At 42.9% G+C, this 17412-nt stretch overlaps 1 protein-coding gene across 1 annotated transcript in view; it reads left to right on the top strand.

The window, feature by feature from the left end:
• DENND2B (DENN domain containing 2B) overlaps window positions 1-17412 on the top strand; it is a 163904-nt gene that overhangs the window by 101541 nt on the left and 44951 nt on the right. Inside the window, exons 10-13 of the mRNA XM_067540751.1 lie at window positions 35-219; window positions 894-1003; window positions 2895-2964; window positions 16569-16646. Of these exons, the coding sequence (XP_067396852.1) occupies window positions 35-219; window positions 894-1003; window positions 2895-2964; window positions 16569-16646 (443 nt within the window). The remainder of the gene's footprint in view (window positions 1-34; window positions 220-893; window positions 1004-2894; window positions 2965-16568; window positions 16647-17412) is intronic.

Here is a 17412-nt window from a genome sequence, read left to right as displayed (position 1 = left end):
CAGGTAACGATCTTTCTCTCTTTGTAAATGCTAGCTCATACCCAGCGTCTCGTCCACATCCAGTCAATGCTGAAGAGGGCTCCTAGTTATCGGACCTTGGAACTGGAGCTGATTGAATGGCAGGAGCGTGAGCTGTTTGAGTATTTTGTGGTAGTGTCTCTGAAGAAGAAACCTTCTAAAAATACTTATCTCCCAGAAGTGACGTATCAATTTCCCAAGGTAAAGCAACAGCCTGCCTCGTTTGCGGTTAGCTTTTTTCAATACACTTAAGATGGTTTTGGCTAAGATTAATAAAATGAGCAAATGGGAAAAGCAATAGGAATCCATTTTTAAGCAGGGTCAATAGAGCTGAGCTCCGAATTTACCCAGAGCTTTCTGTTTAAAAGGCATCTCATGTGGAGAGCAGGGAGAAAGAGGCTGGGCTCTTTCAGAAATATTTTTTCATGTTCTACAGCTTTCACAGCTCTGAAGAGCTTGCTCTAATGGTGAGCACATAGTTGCTGAGTTTTAATTCAGTTTCTAAATATTTCATAGACATTTTAACCAGGTCTGGCTGCACGGTGCTAGGGTCTGATCCAAAGTCCATTGAAGGTCGGTTTGCATTTTGAAGTGCTGAGATGCATTGGTTTCACGAGAACATCAGGTCACTCTGGGACAAAGGCATTTTGGATCAATTTTTTTTTTAAATGTTAGCCATTATTCATTTTATTGTGGTGGCTCCTAGATCCCCAGTCATGGATTATAGCCCCATTCTGTTAGGTGCTGTACAAAAACAGAACAGGATGATCCTTGCTCCAAACAGCTGATTAGGAAACCTATAGCTGAGGCTATTCATGACAAATGACTGACTTGCTCTAGCTGGAATCTAGCTAATGTGATTTCATCCATCGCAGCTTGAAAGGCCCACCAAGCAAATGCGTGAAGCAGAGGAGCGTCTCAAGGCCATCCCCCAGTTCTGCTTTCCTGATGCCAAGGACTGGATCCCAGTATCAGAATACAACAGGTAAACCTCCTATATGTGTCTCTTGCTCAGCGCTGTGGGAGTGTACCTGTCAGAGTGATAGAAATGCCCTTGCCCATGTAAGGAAGAAGCAGTTTTGAGCCTTGGCCATTTCAAGCTCAGACAGCTGCATTGCATTTTTCCTCCTTGTTCTGCCTGATTCACAATCCTGTGTTGTTGGGGGAAGCAGCTGGAGGGTTTATCATAGTGCCAAGACAAAATGCAGAAATAGTCCTATAAAAAAACCAGAAGACGAGCTGATTCTCCTCTGCCTAGCACTTTGTGTAGTCATTTGCCCTGGAAAAACTGAGTGCCTTATGGATGTGAAACTCTGAGCCAGATCCGTAGCTGATTTGAGTTGACATAGCTCCAGGTGTTTCAGTAGACCTACACCAATATACATCTGCTGCAGCTCTGGCTCTAACATGCTGATTTACACAGACGTAACTGGCTACCTGAGAGGCAAGCCAATGGAGAACTAAGCACACCGTCTTCTTTTCTTGCAAAAGAAACCTCCAAAATGTGTCCATCTTATTTTCCTGTTTCACAGGCTTGCAAATGGACGGACAAAAATGAATCCTCCAAAATATGGCACGGATTTTTAATACGTGTGGAATGACATGCATATTAGTAAAATAGAAGGTTCTGTAGAGTATGTCTTATGTGCTTTTTGTGACACCACATTAGCCTTGTGGCGGCACAATCTAAGTGAATTATCACAGCCAAAAAGCAAGTATGTAACATTTCATTGGCTTGTATGGCTCATGCCACATAAGGTTACAGTAACAGTGATGTGTTTTGTATTGCTTGGCTATCTTATTCAGTGCTCGGAAGCATACAAATTGAGATATTAAAAACACTGAAAGAGCATTAGACCTCTGTATGTTTTACTTGCTCCTAGCAAGTGGGTAAGTAGAATTTTGCAAGGCTTTGCTATTGTCAGTTCAGAAGTGGATCTGTGTACTCCAGAATAAGAAAAATTACTAGGGTTCTTGGTGTGCTTTAGGAAGTCAGAGTAAAGCACTTTGAATGAGGGAGGACAAAAGCTTAAATGTAACCTCAGATATGGGCAAAACCGTGGTTGAATACTGACCACTGGACCGATTCTCATTTACGCTGCCAGTGCAGTTTCAAGAGGCCTTAGTGTAAATAAGAATCCGGCATTATGTGCTTTTGTAGTGGAATAGCCAGATTCTCCACTGCTGTGTGGACACTTTTTTGTGCTCTACTGCTGCTAGAACCCAGCCATAGAGCTGGCATGTCTCAACCACGGAGGGTTGCCCCAGTGCGACGGAGATATTCTGGTGCTATAGAGCTGGTGTAGAGGCTCAGTACCACTCCTCATCTTGGCTGCCAGCATTGTGGTCAGAGGAAAGAAGATGTGGTCAGGCTACCTCTACATTGTGTGGATTCCCAGCTGTGGTTTCAGATCCTTGGGACCATTTGAAACCAATATAAGTCAGAGCAACTATACTTGGTGCACATGGTGACCCCAGGATCAAGGAGCGTGAAGGCGAACTTAGCTCTTCCCTTAGCCTTGTGCTGGGTGCTCTTTGGCTGTAGGTGAGAAGATAACTCGGGTCCTACAAACTGCTCCTGTATCCTTAGGGTTCAAAATGGAAGAATGTGGTAGAGATTCTGCCACCTGCATAGCACAAAAAGACGCACCAGAATGACTGGTTTGAAAAAGCAGCAGCTGTCCGATAATGCTGTGTCCATTTTAAAATACTTTATCTATCTTGGAAACATGTCAAGGCACTTCGTAATAATCAAGGGACTAATTGGAAAAAAAAGACAAAAGTAAAGCTGTATTCAAAGGTTTAACCCCCATTCTTAGAAACTCACTGTAGTCCTGCCGTTGTAACAATATAATCTGGGACAATCTTTATTACAGTGAGACCTTCTCTTTCATGCTGACTGGGGAAGATGGCAGCAGAAGGTTTGGTTATTGCAGAAGATTACTGGTAAGTACATCAGCTTTCCAAATCTAAAATTCAGTTGTCAGTCAACACTCCAGTGCAGGATTTACTCTGTAAAAGCATGTGGCAAAACCATGGTTGAGTCTTTTGCGGGCTAAAAGGAAAGCTGTACCCAGCACTCCGAGTTTAAAGGATAATGAGGTCAAATGCAACAAGAATTGTCAGAAAGCTTTGTCTGAATCAAAGAGAACCCAAATATTTCAAGAGGGTCACCAAAGTTTGGAAAACATTTTTCCACTTCATTGCTATTACTTGGTTTCAGTTTCAATCAAAAGCAGAAATGCCACACCACCACAAAGAGGGCTATTCTCGTGGTATGCATAATTCTTGAATAGCTCTTTTCATTTCCTAGGTGCTGTGCAAACATTAACTAATCAATCCTCCTCACTCCTGTGAGGTATGTCACCCATTTCAGAGTCAGGAAAATTGCAGTAGAGGAGTTAAGTGATTCGCCCACTGCCACACAACAAGCTGATGCAGTGTCATGACTAGAACTTGGAAGTCCTAGGTTGTCAGCCTCCATTTCAATCCTTTCACCCATGTTCATCACATAGTAATAGGTTGGGAACTGCAAAGAAGGGGGTTGTGGGTTTTTTTTATCCTTGAGTCAATTTTGTGCTGACACTGGTCCAGTATACAGCCTAGATCTGTTTTAAGAACTTCAGTGGAACTTAATTGGTGCATAAGCTTTTTGCTGGCTCTCTGGACAGGGGTGAATTTCACTCAGTGTTGCTTGTAAATGGGTGCCTCCTACACAGGAATACTATAGGGGAAAGGGGCTTTCTGCATTGAGCTCCATCTCCCCTCCTAGTGCACCCAAGCAGGGTAGGCATAATTTGGCCCTTAGTTAGTAGAGATGTTTGTTGATAGACATATTGCAATACATGTGTGTCTGATCCTGTTCTTGCCGGGGTCTCTGTCAAGCTCCTGTTGGTGCTGTTGGGAACACCACTGGGCCCTGTATATGTAAAATTTTCATAACATTAATACAAAAGCAATATGCTGGTCAGTTCTATGTTTTCCAAAGATGGCACGTGTATATATCCCATCTTTTGATGTGTAAAATACATGTGGCAGCACAAAGAAATATAAATAAGAAATGAAAATGGTAGTGGCTAATAAAGGACATGAGCTACAGTGAAACTAAGACAGGTTAGTAATGGAGAGGATGGCTGGGGGAGTGCATCAGAAGTTGAATAAATGAGATACCTATAAGATATCCTTATGGGAACAAATAAATGAAGTAAAGATGGAGGCCAGCAGCATAATTCCGTTACTTTTCATATGTGCTACCACTTAAAAGTAAATGTGTATACTTTTATAAGATTAGCAAAGCCTTCTCAGAAAAAGTTGGCTAGAATTAAATTGTGGAAACTCTTCAGTCCACAAAATAAAGGTGGTTTAAAAGTAACAAATTTCTGGAAATATCAACAAGTATTTAATCTTGCACAAATCTTACCTTTGATTGTGGAAATCCAAGGCATTGGCTCCTGGATTAGTTTGGGACTCAATATGACCAAAATAAGATACATAGAGGAAAACTTAATTACTTTGCCAATAGACATTTAATCCAGTCATTTTACACACTTGTGCATTAGGGGGAGAATTTTATAGACTTTACAAATCCATGCTGCAAAAAATAAATACGTGATGATATTGAACAACATGCCCTTTCACCTACTTCAGGAGAGAAATTAGCATATTGGGAAAGTTGGCAGGATAAGGAGATAAGCAATCTGGAAGATATGCATGCTGACACTATATTTAAAGTATTTGACCATCTGAAGGACAAATAAAAGCTGCACAAAGAATACTTCTGTAAATATTTGCAGATGAGCCACTGTATAAAATCAGTCATGAAAGATTCAGTCTTGTTTATTCAAGAGTAAGCAAATATAATTGGTGCAGGAAATAAGTATATAAGATTTATACATACCTGAATGATCTGAAGAATTACCAACGTAACTCCTCCAAAAGCATATGGGAAAGAGCATTGTGGAAAGAATATTATGATTGACACTAACTGTTAGAGTTCAATAACAGGGAGCTATAAAGCTTAAAAAGATGCAAAGAGCTGTGCTTCAGACCAGTTAATAGGTCACAGCACTCACCACAGAGTGTATGGAATGGAATAAAATGATAGTAAGTATTGCTGAAGAAGTAAGAATATGACAGGTTGTTAAAGACACATGCTAAGGGATTGCTCAACTGTTTTAAAATATCGACATATTAAGAGATCATTCAGAATTAATAATTGGACAGATGATGCCAATGGACTCTGCAGTGATGATATTAAATTCAGTTTCCATATTGAAAAGACTGAACACAAAAGCAAAATGCTGGAACAAATAACATGGATTGGGATTTTCAAAGTGCTCTGCATTGGCTTAAACCTGCTGATGTGAATGGTGGGAGCAGAGTTAGGCCAAAGCTGAGCGCATTTGAATATCTTGCCCATACAAGCTAGAACAATCTAAACCATATACATGGAATAACAAAGTCTTTCAGTGGCCAAAATAATAATTTTCGACATTGGAAGGCCATAGAGCCACCAATAGCAGAAGAGCATTAGTAGATATTGCCTTATCTGAATGAGCAAATCACATAGAAGAAAAGATGAGTTAGACTGTCAGGAGGGTGTGTGGCAACCTTTCTTTGATCCTGGTAAAAAGTAAGAAAGGTCACTTTTGCTAATCAAACATTATGAAATAATCTAAGGAGAAGTAACCGGTGATGTATTGACCTGTTCTAACCCAGTGCAGGAGGAGCAACCTGACAGCTTTGAACCCCCTGTGGTTTCTGTTGATCAGCAGCAGTCCAGCGTCTGCCCCATAGGTTTTTATGGGGAATTTTATGAAAAAAAGATGGCAGGGTAGAATGTAGTTGATTGATATGGGGTAAATGCTGCCACATCTGCTGTGGGTGCAGAAAACCTCTGTAGTGAAACTGGTGCAGTCAGCTATATAGAGAGGGGGAAGATTTTGGGGGCTTCTTAGAAGGTCTACAGAGCCTCCCAAGATTAGCACAATGGATCCCTGTGCCTCATGAGAAGAAGGGGACACAGATATTGTTGAGACTGCCAAAGGCCATGGCCATTAGGGTGGAGTAGCCTTCACCTCACAGTTCCACTGCTGCTCTGTGCCTGGCATAAGAGGGGGGAGGATTTCTCTTCCTCCCCACTGCCAATCTCCGCACAGGGGGGTGGAGATGCCCCATGTGACACACAGCTCAGAATGGTGCCTTTCAAGGCTCTGTGGCACAGTTACAAGCCCACTTATCTATTTTGCACATGCAAATGTGGTCTTTGTACACGTAACAGGGAGCAGGCAAAGTCTTCAGGGGCCATTTATGTGCCACGTTTTAGTTATCTAGTCTAATTCCATCTCAGTATTTGTTTGAAAAGCTTTCTGAGCAACTTTTGAAAGCAATAGTTGACGAGTTTTTTGTGCAGGGGTAGCAGGTGCAGGGTCAGGCCCTAAGTCCACTTCAGAACTGGAGAATGTGTCAAATAATATCAGCACTATTTTTGTAAAACCCAGAGTACCTGGATACATGAGAGCACTGGGCTGCAATGGGCCTCATTCAACTATAAGAAAAACTGAAAGTGCGCTTCAGGACATAAGTAACTGCCCTGAGAAGGGCTAGCAAGAAACCTCCGTCATGAGCATTCCAGAATTGTCAGCCATGGGGCTTCTTGGACCTTTGTCTGAAGCAGCTGGTAGTAGTCGCTGTCGGAGACAGGCTACCAGACTACATGGTCCACAGATCTGATTCAGCATGGTAGTTCCTATAATCCTATTTTGTGTCTTAGTTTCTGGGGGTTCTTTTATTTGTGAGATAAGACGACGCCTGGTAACAAAAGACAGTTAAGACTGTTTTATTTTGGGATGTGGTAATATGAACTGCTTTATTTATTTCATTTTATTGTCTTAGATTTTTTTCAGGATTTTCTGATAAAAGCAAAAACACCTCAAGGGATACACTAATGTTTCTATTTTGTTTGTACAACAAAGTCCTATAGTGAATCCATTTTACATATATTTATATTACATTGTTTAATTTAAAAACAGGATTAGAGTGGAATGTAACCTATTATACCATAACAGAGTTCAGATACTGTAAGACATTTTCCAATTAGAACCTGATGCATCTAAGGTAACCTTGTTAACAGTCTTCCTTGTGTCTGACATGAGAATTTGTATTTTGATGTAAAAGAAAATGGCCAGTTTATATCAGTCACATCATCTCTTACCCATGTTTAATATGGTTAGTACGGTCTCTTGGGTTGTTACAGGAGATAGTGTAAAAACTGAAATTGACACTGATTACCCTGATGTTTCATTTAATTGGCTTTTGTCAAAGCTGTATTAAGTAGCCTGTTCACCGTACACAGTATTTGTACCTGGTGTTCGTGTTTTTTGTTATCTTACTCATCTTGATGTAGGACCTAAAAATATACTGAAAAAAGTGTGTGAATTTAGGGCTGGTTTCTTAAAGATCTATATAGCTATTTATGCCTGGGTAAAGTGCAGGTAACTTGAGTGTGAAATGCTTTCACAGGTGTGAGTGACTGAGTGGAGAGTTCTGAACTGATAACATTTCAAACCCATTTTCCACAGGTCCAAGGCAGTGGAGAATCAGCCCCTTAAAGTCTGTGTGTGTCTACATTGCAGCTGAGAGCAAGCCTCTCCGCTCGGGTAAGCAGACACTTGCTAGCCCAGCTCAAGCTAGCATGCTAAAAAAGAGCCTTGTGGATGTTGTGGCACGAACGGAGGTTTGGGCTCGCCACCTGAGCTCAGATCCACCCAACCCCCCAAGTCTGAGCTTGTGAGGCTCGTTCAAGCCTCTGCCAGTAGTGCAACATCCACCCTGCTATTGTCATGCGCTAGCTTGAGCAGAGCTAGTGAGAGTCTGTGCACCTCAGCTGGGAGATTTGCTCCCATCTCCAATGTAGACACACCCAAAGGGTCTCATTTTTTTCTCCCTACTTTCAGCTAGTTTCTGCTGGCAAAATCCAGGCGGTAGGCCCCCCCAGTGATAGAAAATTTGCAAAGCCTTTGTTGCTGGGAGGCCAGAAGCTGGCTTGTGAAAACCAGAAACTGGGTGGAGCCAGCAGGACCATGTGCTGCGGAGGATGGATTGAGTCAGCACATCTCCTATGCAGTCTTTGGTTGACTCTTATGGAATACGGGCTGGAACTTTACAGCTGCCCTTTCCCAGGGCTTGTTTCACTTACCTCCGAGACTTGGCGGCAGTCGACTGGAGTTACGCAAGCTACACAAAAAACGTGCGTCACTCCCGTCGATTTCTTTGCTTCTCTTCTGCATGCCGTCTTCACTGCACTGCGCCGACGACACAGCGCTACGCTACTTGAGGAGGTGGTCTTAATATGTCGATTTCTGGATCGACTGAGCGGGTCTTGACTGACCGCTCAGTCGATCCAGAGAAATCGATCTGATGGCGGCGAATTTGCCACCGTCAGTGAAGACATGGCCCCAGTGGAACTCCATGGTGAGTTGCAGCAGTAAACTGTGCAAGAGAGCACAGCATCTTAACTGCTCTTCCACATGATCCCCGCAGGCATCGCTGGCTGTGCTGCAGTGGAAGCCGCTCCTGGTGCTGAGGGGCGGTAGTTCTTCACAAGCAGAGCTGTATTGAATTATATGGCATCCCAAGATCATCTCCTTCCCAGAAACAGAGTCACAGCCTCTCACCTTGTTGTTGTTGTTTGTAGTATTGTAATGCCTAGGAGTCCCAGCCATGGGCCTTGATCCCAGTGTGCTAGACACACCCGGGGTGGGTTCCTGTCCCATCTGACCTCCAGAAAATAAACCACAAGTCCTGACGATATTGGGATCTCCTTGGAGGGCAGCTTTTATGCTTCTGAAAAGGTGAAAACAGCCCACTGGGACAAAGATTCACTGTCGCTTTCCCCTCTGAGGGAAAGCCACACTTGCAGAACTCTCCAGTGAGGGCAGGGGCTGAGACAGCCAAGCTCTAGAACTCAGGAAATGGAGGGGGGGTCCCCAGCACAACGTATTGTCATTCAAATAAAAGGCCTGTAGGTGAGTCTGTGTGATGGGGCCACACAGGGGAGTTCTGCTGTGGTCTTGCAGTGACTCTTGTGGGCTGCAAGCTGAAGATAGATGGATCCACAGAGAGTTCATTGGCTGGAACTTTCCTCCCCCTGCCTTCTTGACAGCTCTGCAGATACTCTGTGTCCTGGGTTGAAAAATCCACTTTGATCTGCTGCAGCAAGGAATCTTGTTCAATGAATGGAGAAGAACTCAAACAAAATCATTTGGACCCAGATCCCCAGTTCACATTCCCTGCTCATGCCCACTTCCCCCAATTTGGGGAGGGTGCTGGGGTTCAACCTGCAATAAGAAGAGACCCCTCATAAAATGTGGATCTGGATCCAGGTTCTGAGCATTCTGATCCTAAGCTTTGGTTGAGACCCCTCTCTACTTCTGAATATACTGGCCTGCTGGATGAACCTGTGCAGCTGGGGGTTTTGAATAGACTGGGTTGGGCTCAGGAGAAAGAACAAAAATTTGATCTGACACACTAAACTGATTGCTGAGCTCTTTGCTGTGAGCCTACTTTTCAGATTCCATATTTCTAATGCTCCTCAGCCTTTAAACCAAACCAGCAGCAGGTCTGAGCAGTCCTCCAAAGAAGAGGCCCTGCTGTTTAAAAAAAAAAAAAAAAGAAACCGTCAAACCTCATCTAATTTATGCAGAAGAATGATGGCAGACAGATTCTCCATCACTTTTGGCCCCATCCTTCCTTCTATGCGCCCTTTGTTTGGATCATTTACACATGCAACTTGAATGCTGCTGTGCATCATAACCCAGCAGGAGAAACATATGGGGAGATTTCTCTGGAATATGTTTTTGAAAATTATATTGCTGGTAGGACGGGGCTACCTGGCAATCCCAGGCCTCTCCCTCCCTCATCCTGACACCCTCTGCTTGAATTTTGGCTTGGGTATGCATCCCCTGATTGCTTCATTTTCAAAACAACCCTAAAGCCAGTTGGGATTAAAACAGAATACAATTTCCAATCTGCTGCAAGAGTGAATGCGTGCTATGAAAGCATGTGACCTATCCTGTCATCTGCACTGCAAGGAAGTAACATGTTGTACCGAAGTCTAATCTAATGCCTTTCTTCCAAAATATCCCAATGATACATTACTGAAGTCAAGGGTCTGTCATAATCTTAGTTAGCACTAATGGTGGGTAAAGCTCCAATGACTTTGATTTGGATCATTGGGTAGCCAAAAGATCAGCTGCCTATCCAAAGCTAATCCGTGTATTTGGCAGGTCCCAGTAAGCCATGTGACCCTCCTTCCCCACACAACTTGCCCTCTGCTTCATCTCTGTGGTGTTCCCTTCTCACACAATCCATGGCAATCCTTCTCTTCTCCCTCATGCTCTTCTTGCTAGTAATGCCCACTGGCCTTGTAGGAATCTGGAGGAGATGGCTGACAGGTCACCTTTTCTTCCTTTCTGCCATTTCAGGAGGCATCCAAGGGGTGCCTTTCCCCTCTGGAGTCTTCAGGTATTTGCCAGGAGGCCCTTTGTTCCATTTCTGCATCTTTGAACTTGGGTGTGGGGCCATGACGTACTCTTCCCTTTCCTACCAGTTTGCTGGGCCTGTGCCACCCCCCCATGGAGGGGCAAAGGAATGAAGAAACTCTCCATTCCTCATATTGCTTCAGACCCTCTGAAGTGAAAGTGATGTGAAGCTGATATTCCCTAGTAAGTGATGGGAGTCTGAAATCCTCAGAAAGGTGTCAGAGGAGTGAGGGAGCCTTCTGCCCAATTCTGGTATTTTAACTAATCCAGACAACTAAATTATTAATTTGAACAATGGTTGCTGTTCATGTGCAGTTACTTTTTGTCTTGATTTTAAGCATACCTGTGTGTGAAAGGCCAGTCAGTGAGACGGTACATTGGACGAGAGACTCTGAACACCTCTACTCGATTTCAAGCAAAGGGGAAGAAAAGGTCTGTTTTAAAACAGAAAACGTCAGGCTCCTTTTTAGGTCCAAGCCTAAAGAGCCAAGGTTTCCCTCAGACATAATCCCAAAATAGAGGCGAAAGCAGGGTTTGCCTCAGCAAAGTCCAGGGTAAACACTGTGCAGCAAGGCTGCCTCAGCCTTGGTGCTGGCCAAGAAAACTAGCAGAATTCCTCCTGGTGCTGATCCTGGCCCTTCTGTTTCACAACTCAACTCCGGATGGTTTATATTCATGTCCCTGGGAATCAGCCTCCTATTGTCTGTGAGACTAATTAGAATTCCGGCAACCAGAGCTGGAATGTACTTGACCCCACAACAACAAAAATCTCTAAATACTTTATTCCCCCTTTCCTCAAGGAAGCAGGCAGCATATGCTTTGCCTGCAAGCTGAGTCTGAGTCAAATGACTCCCAGCTGCCTCTTGCCCCACATTCAGAAAGGGGTTTGGACATAGCTGTGGGACAGTAAGCAGCAGGCCACATGGTCAACAGTTTATAGCTACCCAGCAGTGATGTAGGTCTAAGAGCAGAAGAATACAAGAACAGCCAGACTGGGTGAAACCAACGGTCCATCTAGCCCAGTATCCTGTCTTACGACAGTGGCCAGTGCCAGTTGCTTCAGAGGGAATGAACAGAACAGGGCAATTATCGAGTGATCCATCCCCTGTTGTCCAGTCCCAGCTTTTGGCAGTCAGAGATTTAGGGACACCCAGAGTGTGGGGTTGCATCCCTGACAATCTTGGCTAATACCCATTGCTGGACCTATCCTCCATTAACTTATCTAATTCTTTTTTGAACCCAGTTATACTTTGGGCATTCACAGCATCCCCTGGCAATGAGTTCCACACATTGACTATGAGATGCACCTTGGCTATTTAGTGTCCTCTACAAACTCCTCAGAACAGGATATTTGATATAGACCTTTATGTTGTTCTGACAGGGTAAAGCAAACACAGTCATGGGAGATACATGCACTAAGGGGGTCTTTCTAGCTGGAACAGAACTGGTGTAATGGCTCTACGTTGCCTCTCCCTGCAGTGTAGGAGCTATGCAGAGGCAGACAGGACAGAATGCAGTGCACTCCGGCTGTTCTCCGCTGCCCACAGTCCCTACATAGCACTTACGGGCCTTGAAGAGGGCCTGGGCAAGCTGGCCAGATAGACTCAGCACATTCACTGACATTCACTTTCCATGTGCAGATTAAAGCTGTCCTCCCCTGGTCGGACCACTGGGGTTGGATAGTGGTGTGAACTACATCTGTCTTTCCTAGGGATTGGTCCCATCCCCAGGATGCAGAGGCAACCACTGAGGCAAAGGGTAAATCAAGCCAGGATGTGGGTGGCCAAGGAGAGTTACATCTAACACACATGCTCACATCATTTTCCTGGGGAATTAACAAAGTACAATAGGAGAAACAGGTGCTGTTTCTCTGATGTGAAGCTGCAGCTAAAGGGACAGTTCGCCTCAGCCAAGGAGACCCATTGATACAGGATCATGCAGGTTAATGCCTGGTTTTTACAAACTCCTTACTTTAGAAATGTTTAATAGGAGTAAATCATTTCACTTGAGAATTCCAGCCCCTGAGAGTCTCCCCAGCCTGAGACGTTTACTCTTTTGCTCTTCATGATGATTTGTGTGTACCAAGGATGCTCTGCTGTTTGTAAAGAGAAATCCCTAAAATACAAGGGCATCATGTATAATGAATGTGAGCCAGGAGGATGCCTAGCACTCATAAACTCAGTGACATGTAACCTTTAAGACGTTTGTAGGGAATGATATTTCATAGGGCAGGGTCTTTGAGTAAATTGCATGGTTATTGTTTCTGGTCTTCTAAATGACCCAGGAATGTGATGTTTTTACTGGCACTCGGTAAGACAGCGGCTGGTAGCTGTCCAAGACTCCTGGCATGGCTTCGACATTCCTGCAAATTTGACACAATTATTTTAACCAAAATCCCACATGCTTGATATAATCAGTCAATGCCTTTAGAAAGGGTTTTATACCTAATATGGACAAAAAAGGATTCTGCTGTTTTCAGAGATGTGATGTGTGGTGAGCAGGTTTGGATTCAGAAATAAACTCATCTGTGTTCACTTAACTGCAACATTTTTTCATGGTCTGTATTATAACAGCACAGGCACCTGCTGACTGTCCCAGTCTAAGTTGTGATTCTGAGATTTAAAAAACACAGCCATCTTCCAGCTTCTTTTGAGTGAGCAGTGCATGGCATGTAACTGGCAAACCCACTTTGTGGAAACAGTTTACATAATCTCATAGTCTAATGATGAGACACTGGAAAAAATGCCACCAACGTATTTTGTTAATCGGAGAAAGATCATCGTCCACTTTGATTAAATATAAACTTAAGCAAAAGCAGTCAGAAATTATGACATCAGGCTCTTCTGTCGTAGTATTGTTAATATGGGGCCTGATTCTTCCACTGTCTTCCATCTTGTCTGATTATTTACAGCTGTGCAAAGTAGAAGTGTTGGTGTTTTACACCCACTTTTCTTTCATCTTGCACAGGCAGAATGACTCCACAAGGTGCAGGGCAACAGACAACTATACCCGCTGTCTGAGACCGTACTCTGAGCCCTTTAATGTCAGGGTAAAGTAGTTTGGTAGCGTGTCTGCAGTTGGTTGGTGCAGGGTGTGTGTAGTTCTTAGACTAGGTAGAGACAGGAATTCCTGCAGTAATGTCTGCTCTGGGCCACTCCCTTCATCCTATATTAGTAGCACCTCATGCCAGCTGATCTGTTGAAAGGCAACTTTTGTTGAGTTTAGAGACTTCCTTGTGGTCATGGTTTCCATGCCCAGTGGAAAAAGGAGGATGGGATAGCACACCTTTCAAAGGCATTTCCATCTTCAGACCTGTTGTCTCTCTGCAGGGCAGTAGCAAATACAGGTGACTGTGGATGACATTCTATTCATGTAGGACCTGATCCAGTGCCCTTGGCAGTGGGAGTTTTCCCACAAACATCAGTGGACTTTGGATCAGGTCTCTAATTTCACGCAGGTGCTGATTCAGGAAAACTCTCAAGTACATGCGAAAGTGCTTTCCTGAATAGGGATACATAAGCACAGCCATACTGGGTCAGACCAATGGTTCACCTAACTGAGGATCAGTATCCTGTCTTCTGACAGTGACCAATGCCAGATGCATTAAAAGGAATGAACAGAACAAGGTAATAGCAACTGATCCATCCCCTGTAGTTCAGTCCCAACTTCCGGCAATTAGAGATTTAGGGACACCCAGAGCATGGAGTTGGATTGCTGAGCATCTTGACTAATACCTGTTGTTGGACCTATCCTCCATGAACTTATCTAATTCTTTTTTGAACCCTGTTATACTTTTGGCCTTCACAACATCCCTTAGCAACAAGTTCCACCGGTTGATTGTGCATTGTGTGAAGTACTTTCTTATGTTTGTTTTAAACCTGCTGCCTATTAATTTAAATTGGGTAACCCCTGGTTCTTGTGTTATATGAAAGGGTACGTAATACTTTCCTGTTCACTTTCTCTACACTAATCATGATTTTATGGACCTCTATCATATCACCCCTTAGTTGTCTCTTTTCTAAGATGAAGAGTCCCAGTTTTTGTAATCTTTCCTTGTATGGAAGCTGTTCTGTACACCTAATCTCCCCCCCCCCTTCTCAGTGCCTTTTCCAATTTTAATCTCTCTCTTATGAGATGGGGTGACCAGAACTGCCCACAGTGTTCAAGGTGTGGGCATAACATGGATTTATACAGTGACATTATAATATTTTCTGTCTTATTATCTATCCCTTTCCTAATGGTTGCTACCATTCTGTTAGCTTTTTTGACTGCTGCTGTACATTGAGTGGATGTTTTCAAAGAACTATCCACAATGATTCCAAGTTCTCTTTTTGTAGTGGTAACAGCTAATTTAGTCCCAATCATTTTATATGTAGAGTTGGGTTTATTTTTTCCAATGTGCATTACTTTAATTTATTGCCACTGAATTTCATCTGCTGTTTCATTGCCCAGTCATCCAGTTTAATAAGATCCTGTTCCTGAATCTGGGCCACTGTCAGTGAAGAATGGTCCTGAATGTTTTTCTGGGTGACATTAAGGCTTCCAAGATTATTACTATTTTATTGTTCAGTGACAACAAATTTAACTTGGGGGACAGGCAAAGATACAAAGAAAAAAGGGAAACTCCTAATTTCTTCTAGTTTCTGCTATGTATCTATCTGTTGCTGAAATCAGCAAAAATCTCACTGAAGTGACAGCCCGAGGGGAGGTCTGTGCTTGTTTAATACTCAACAGCCATCTGGATGATGATAGAACTGGAATTCAGCATATTAAAAATGTAATGCAAAGCCACTGCACATGTCCAGTACATTACAGCTGTTTATTATATAAGTGTTGTCAGTGTGCTTGGCACAGTATGAGGGACAAAGGAAGACTTGGTCTCTGTCCCTGGGATCTCACTCCCATTCCGATGGGATTTTCCAAAGTGCTCAGCTCTGGCCTAACTCCACTCATATTGGAGCCAAGGATTTCAATGGGCGCAGAGTTAGGAAAACTCTAAGCACTGGCTTCAATGGGAACAGAGTTAGCTCAATACTGAGTGCTTCAGAGTACCTCACCCCTAAGAGTTAGATTTTTGCCTAATAAAGTGTACTTCTTTTTCTCCTCCTGTGCCATTAGACTGTTCCAGGAGGCATTGTACCACTCTTATATACGACTCTTACCAATGCTCCTCCTGGGGTGGTACAGTTCTATATTGCCCCCAATGCAGGGCTGTGGCTAAATGCCACAATTCAGCACTATATGTGGAGGATACAATGGGTTCAGCTCAATGGAGCCAATGCCAATTTACACCAGTGGAGGATGAGGCCTATTATGAACACATCTGTAGTTATCTTCGAGAGAGAAATGTACATCAAATTCACTAGGTAGCTTTTGTTTGTTCATTCGTGTTTGTACATCAAGCATGATTTTCACTTTTAACAGTTTGGATTACTCAAGTGTTGTATGGTTATCGCAAATAAGTAGCTCCAAACTAATCTGCGAGATCTTGATGAAAACTCTATTTGATTTAGGTCATGCAGGTTCTCTCTGTTTAGCTCTCTGATCATGCTAGTCTTGAGTTAAGCAGTCTTTGACCATCATGGTGTGATTGGGGAACAAAAATCACCCTTAAACGTCCCTTAGCCTTCCCATTCTCATCCTTTCCTGCAGGTGCCCAGCCCCCTGTACAGCCCCAGTCTTCCTACTGCCTCAAGGAATAAAGGAGAGCAATTGCTGAGACCCGAGTTACAGCCATTTGTAAATGGGCTTTATAGCTGCGAGTTGGAATGATACTGGAGAACAGTTCCGATGTGTTGTGATTTCCAGAGTGGATAAGCATTCTTGGTGCCTTTTAGTTTCCTGCCTTATGGAAGGAATATAATGCTTTTTCAAGAGCAACTATTTTGGTGGAGAAATGAATAGCAAAAGATTTAGAACAGTAGCCAAGTGTGTGATCAGCTATATAAGTGTATTTCCTTGTGGCTCAAAATTAAAATGTAATTTCAGTCTCTGTTTCATTTTTATCAGCCAAGTGGAAAAGGTCCACGCCTACCTGAAGTATATTGCATCATCAGCCGGCTGGGTTGCTTTGACTTATTTTCCAAGGTAAGATTCCCTTTCCCTTCTCTCCAATATTACATTTAATTTGACTACTCAGAGAAATGTCAGTATTAATGAACTAAACACATAGAATTTTTTTAATTTGATGGACAATGAGTATTTTACATTTAGACATTTCATTTCTGTTATTGGGTACATCAAAGAATGTCTTCTTGCTTCTGTGTCTGAAGCAAAGCTTGATTTGAAAAACATCTGGGTATTCATATGCATTGGCTGCCTGAGGCTTTTTTCCATTGTTTTCTAAAACGCTTCTCTGCTGACCTGTAATTCTTGGCGTGCATGTTTGAAATGATGGGCCAGTATCACTTTTACTCCAGTATTTTCTTAGTGGAGTAATGAGGTTAAGAATCAAGATTATTCCATAAGTGGATTCTTTTGTAGTGGGATATTTCCATCACAAGAAGTTAAGAATTAATAACAATAATCTAATTAGAAGGAACAAATGTGACACCAAAGTTGCATCATACTTTGATCTGGTTTACGTAAAGTTTAAAGTTCCTAATACAGCAGATGAAAGACAATAAACAATTTATTCAGGCTGATTAAACGCTGAAGTAAAGCTGAGACATTTGATAGTCAAAGAAGCAGTTAAATGGGAGTGTACTCCAGTACCATAAACGTTATCCTTTTTATATTAGACAAAAGGATATTCAAATAAAACAAAACATTCAAAAATATTTTTCTTGCTTGATTAGAATTTGAAATGTCCAGGCTGATGCCAACGTACTGCCTCTAACATCTGAGGGAGCAT

Source organism: Emydura macquarii, unplaced genomic scaffold (assembly GCF_026122565.2).
Source record: "Emydura macquarii macquarii isolate MOO-44397 ecotype Brisbane River unplaced genomic scaffold, CSIRO-AGI_Emac_v2 contig_587, whole genome shotgun sequence".
In the NCBI taxonomy this organism is placed as follows: Eukaryota; Metazoa; Chordata; order Testudines; family Chelidae; genus Emydura; species Emydura macquarii.
This window is presented reverse-complemented; position numbering and strand designations above follow the sequence as displayed.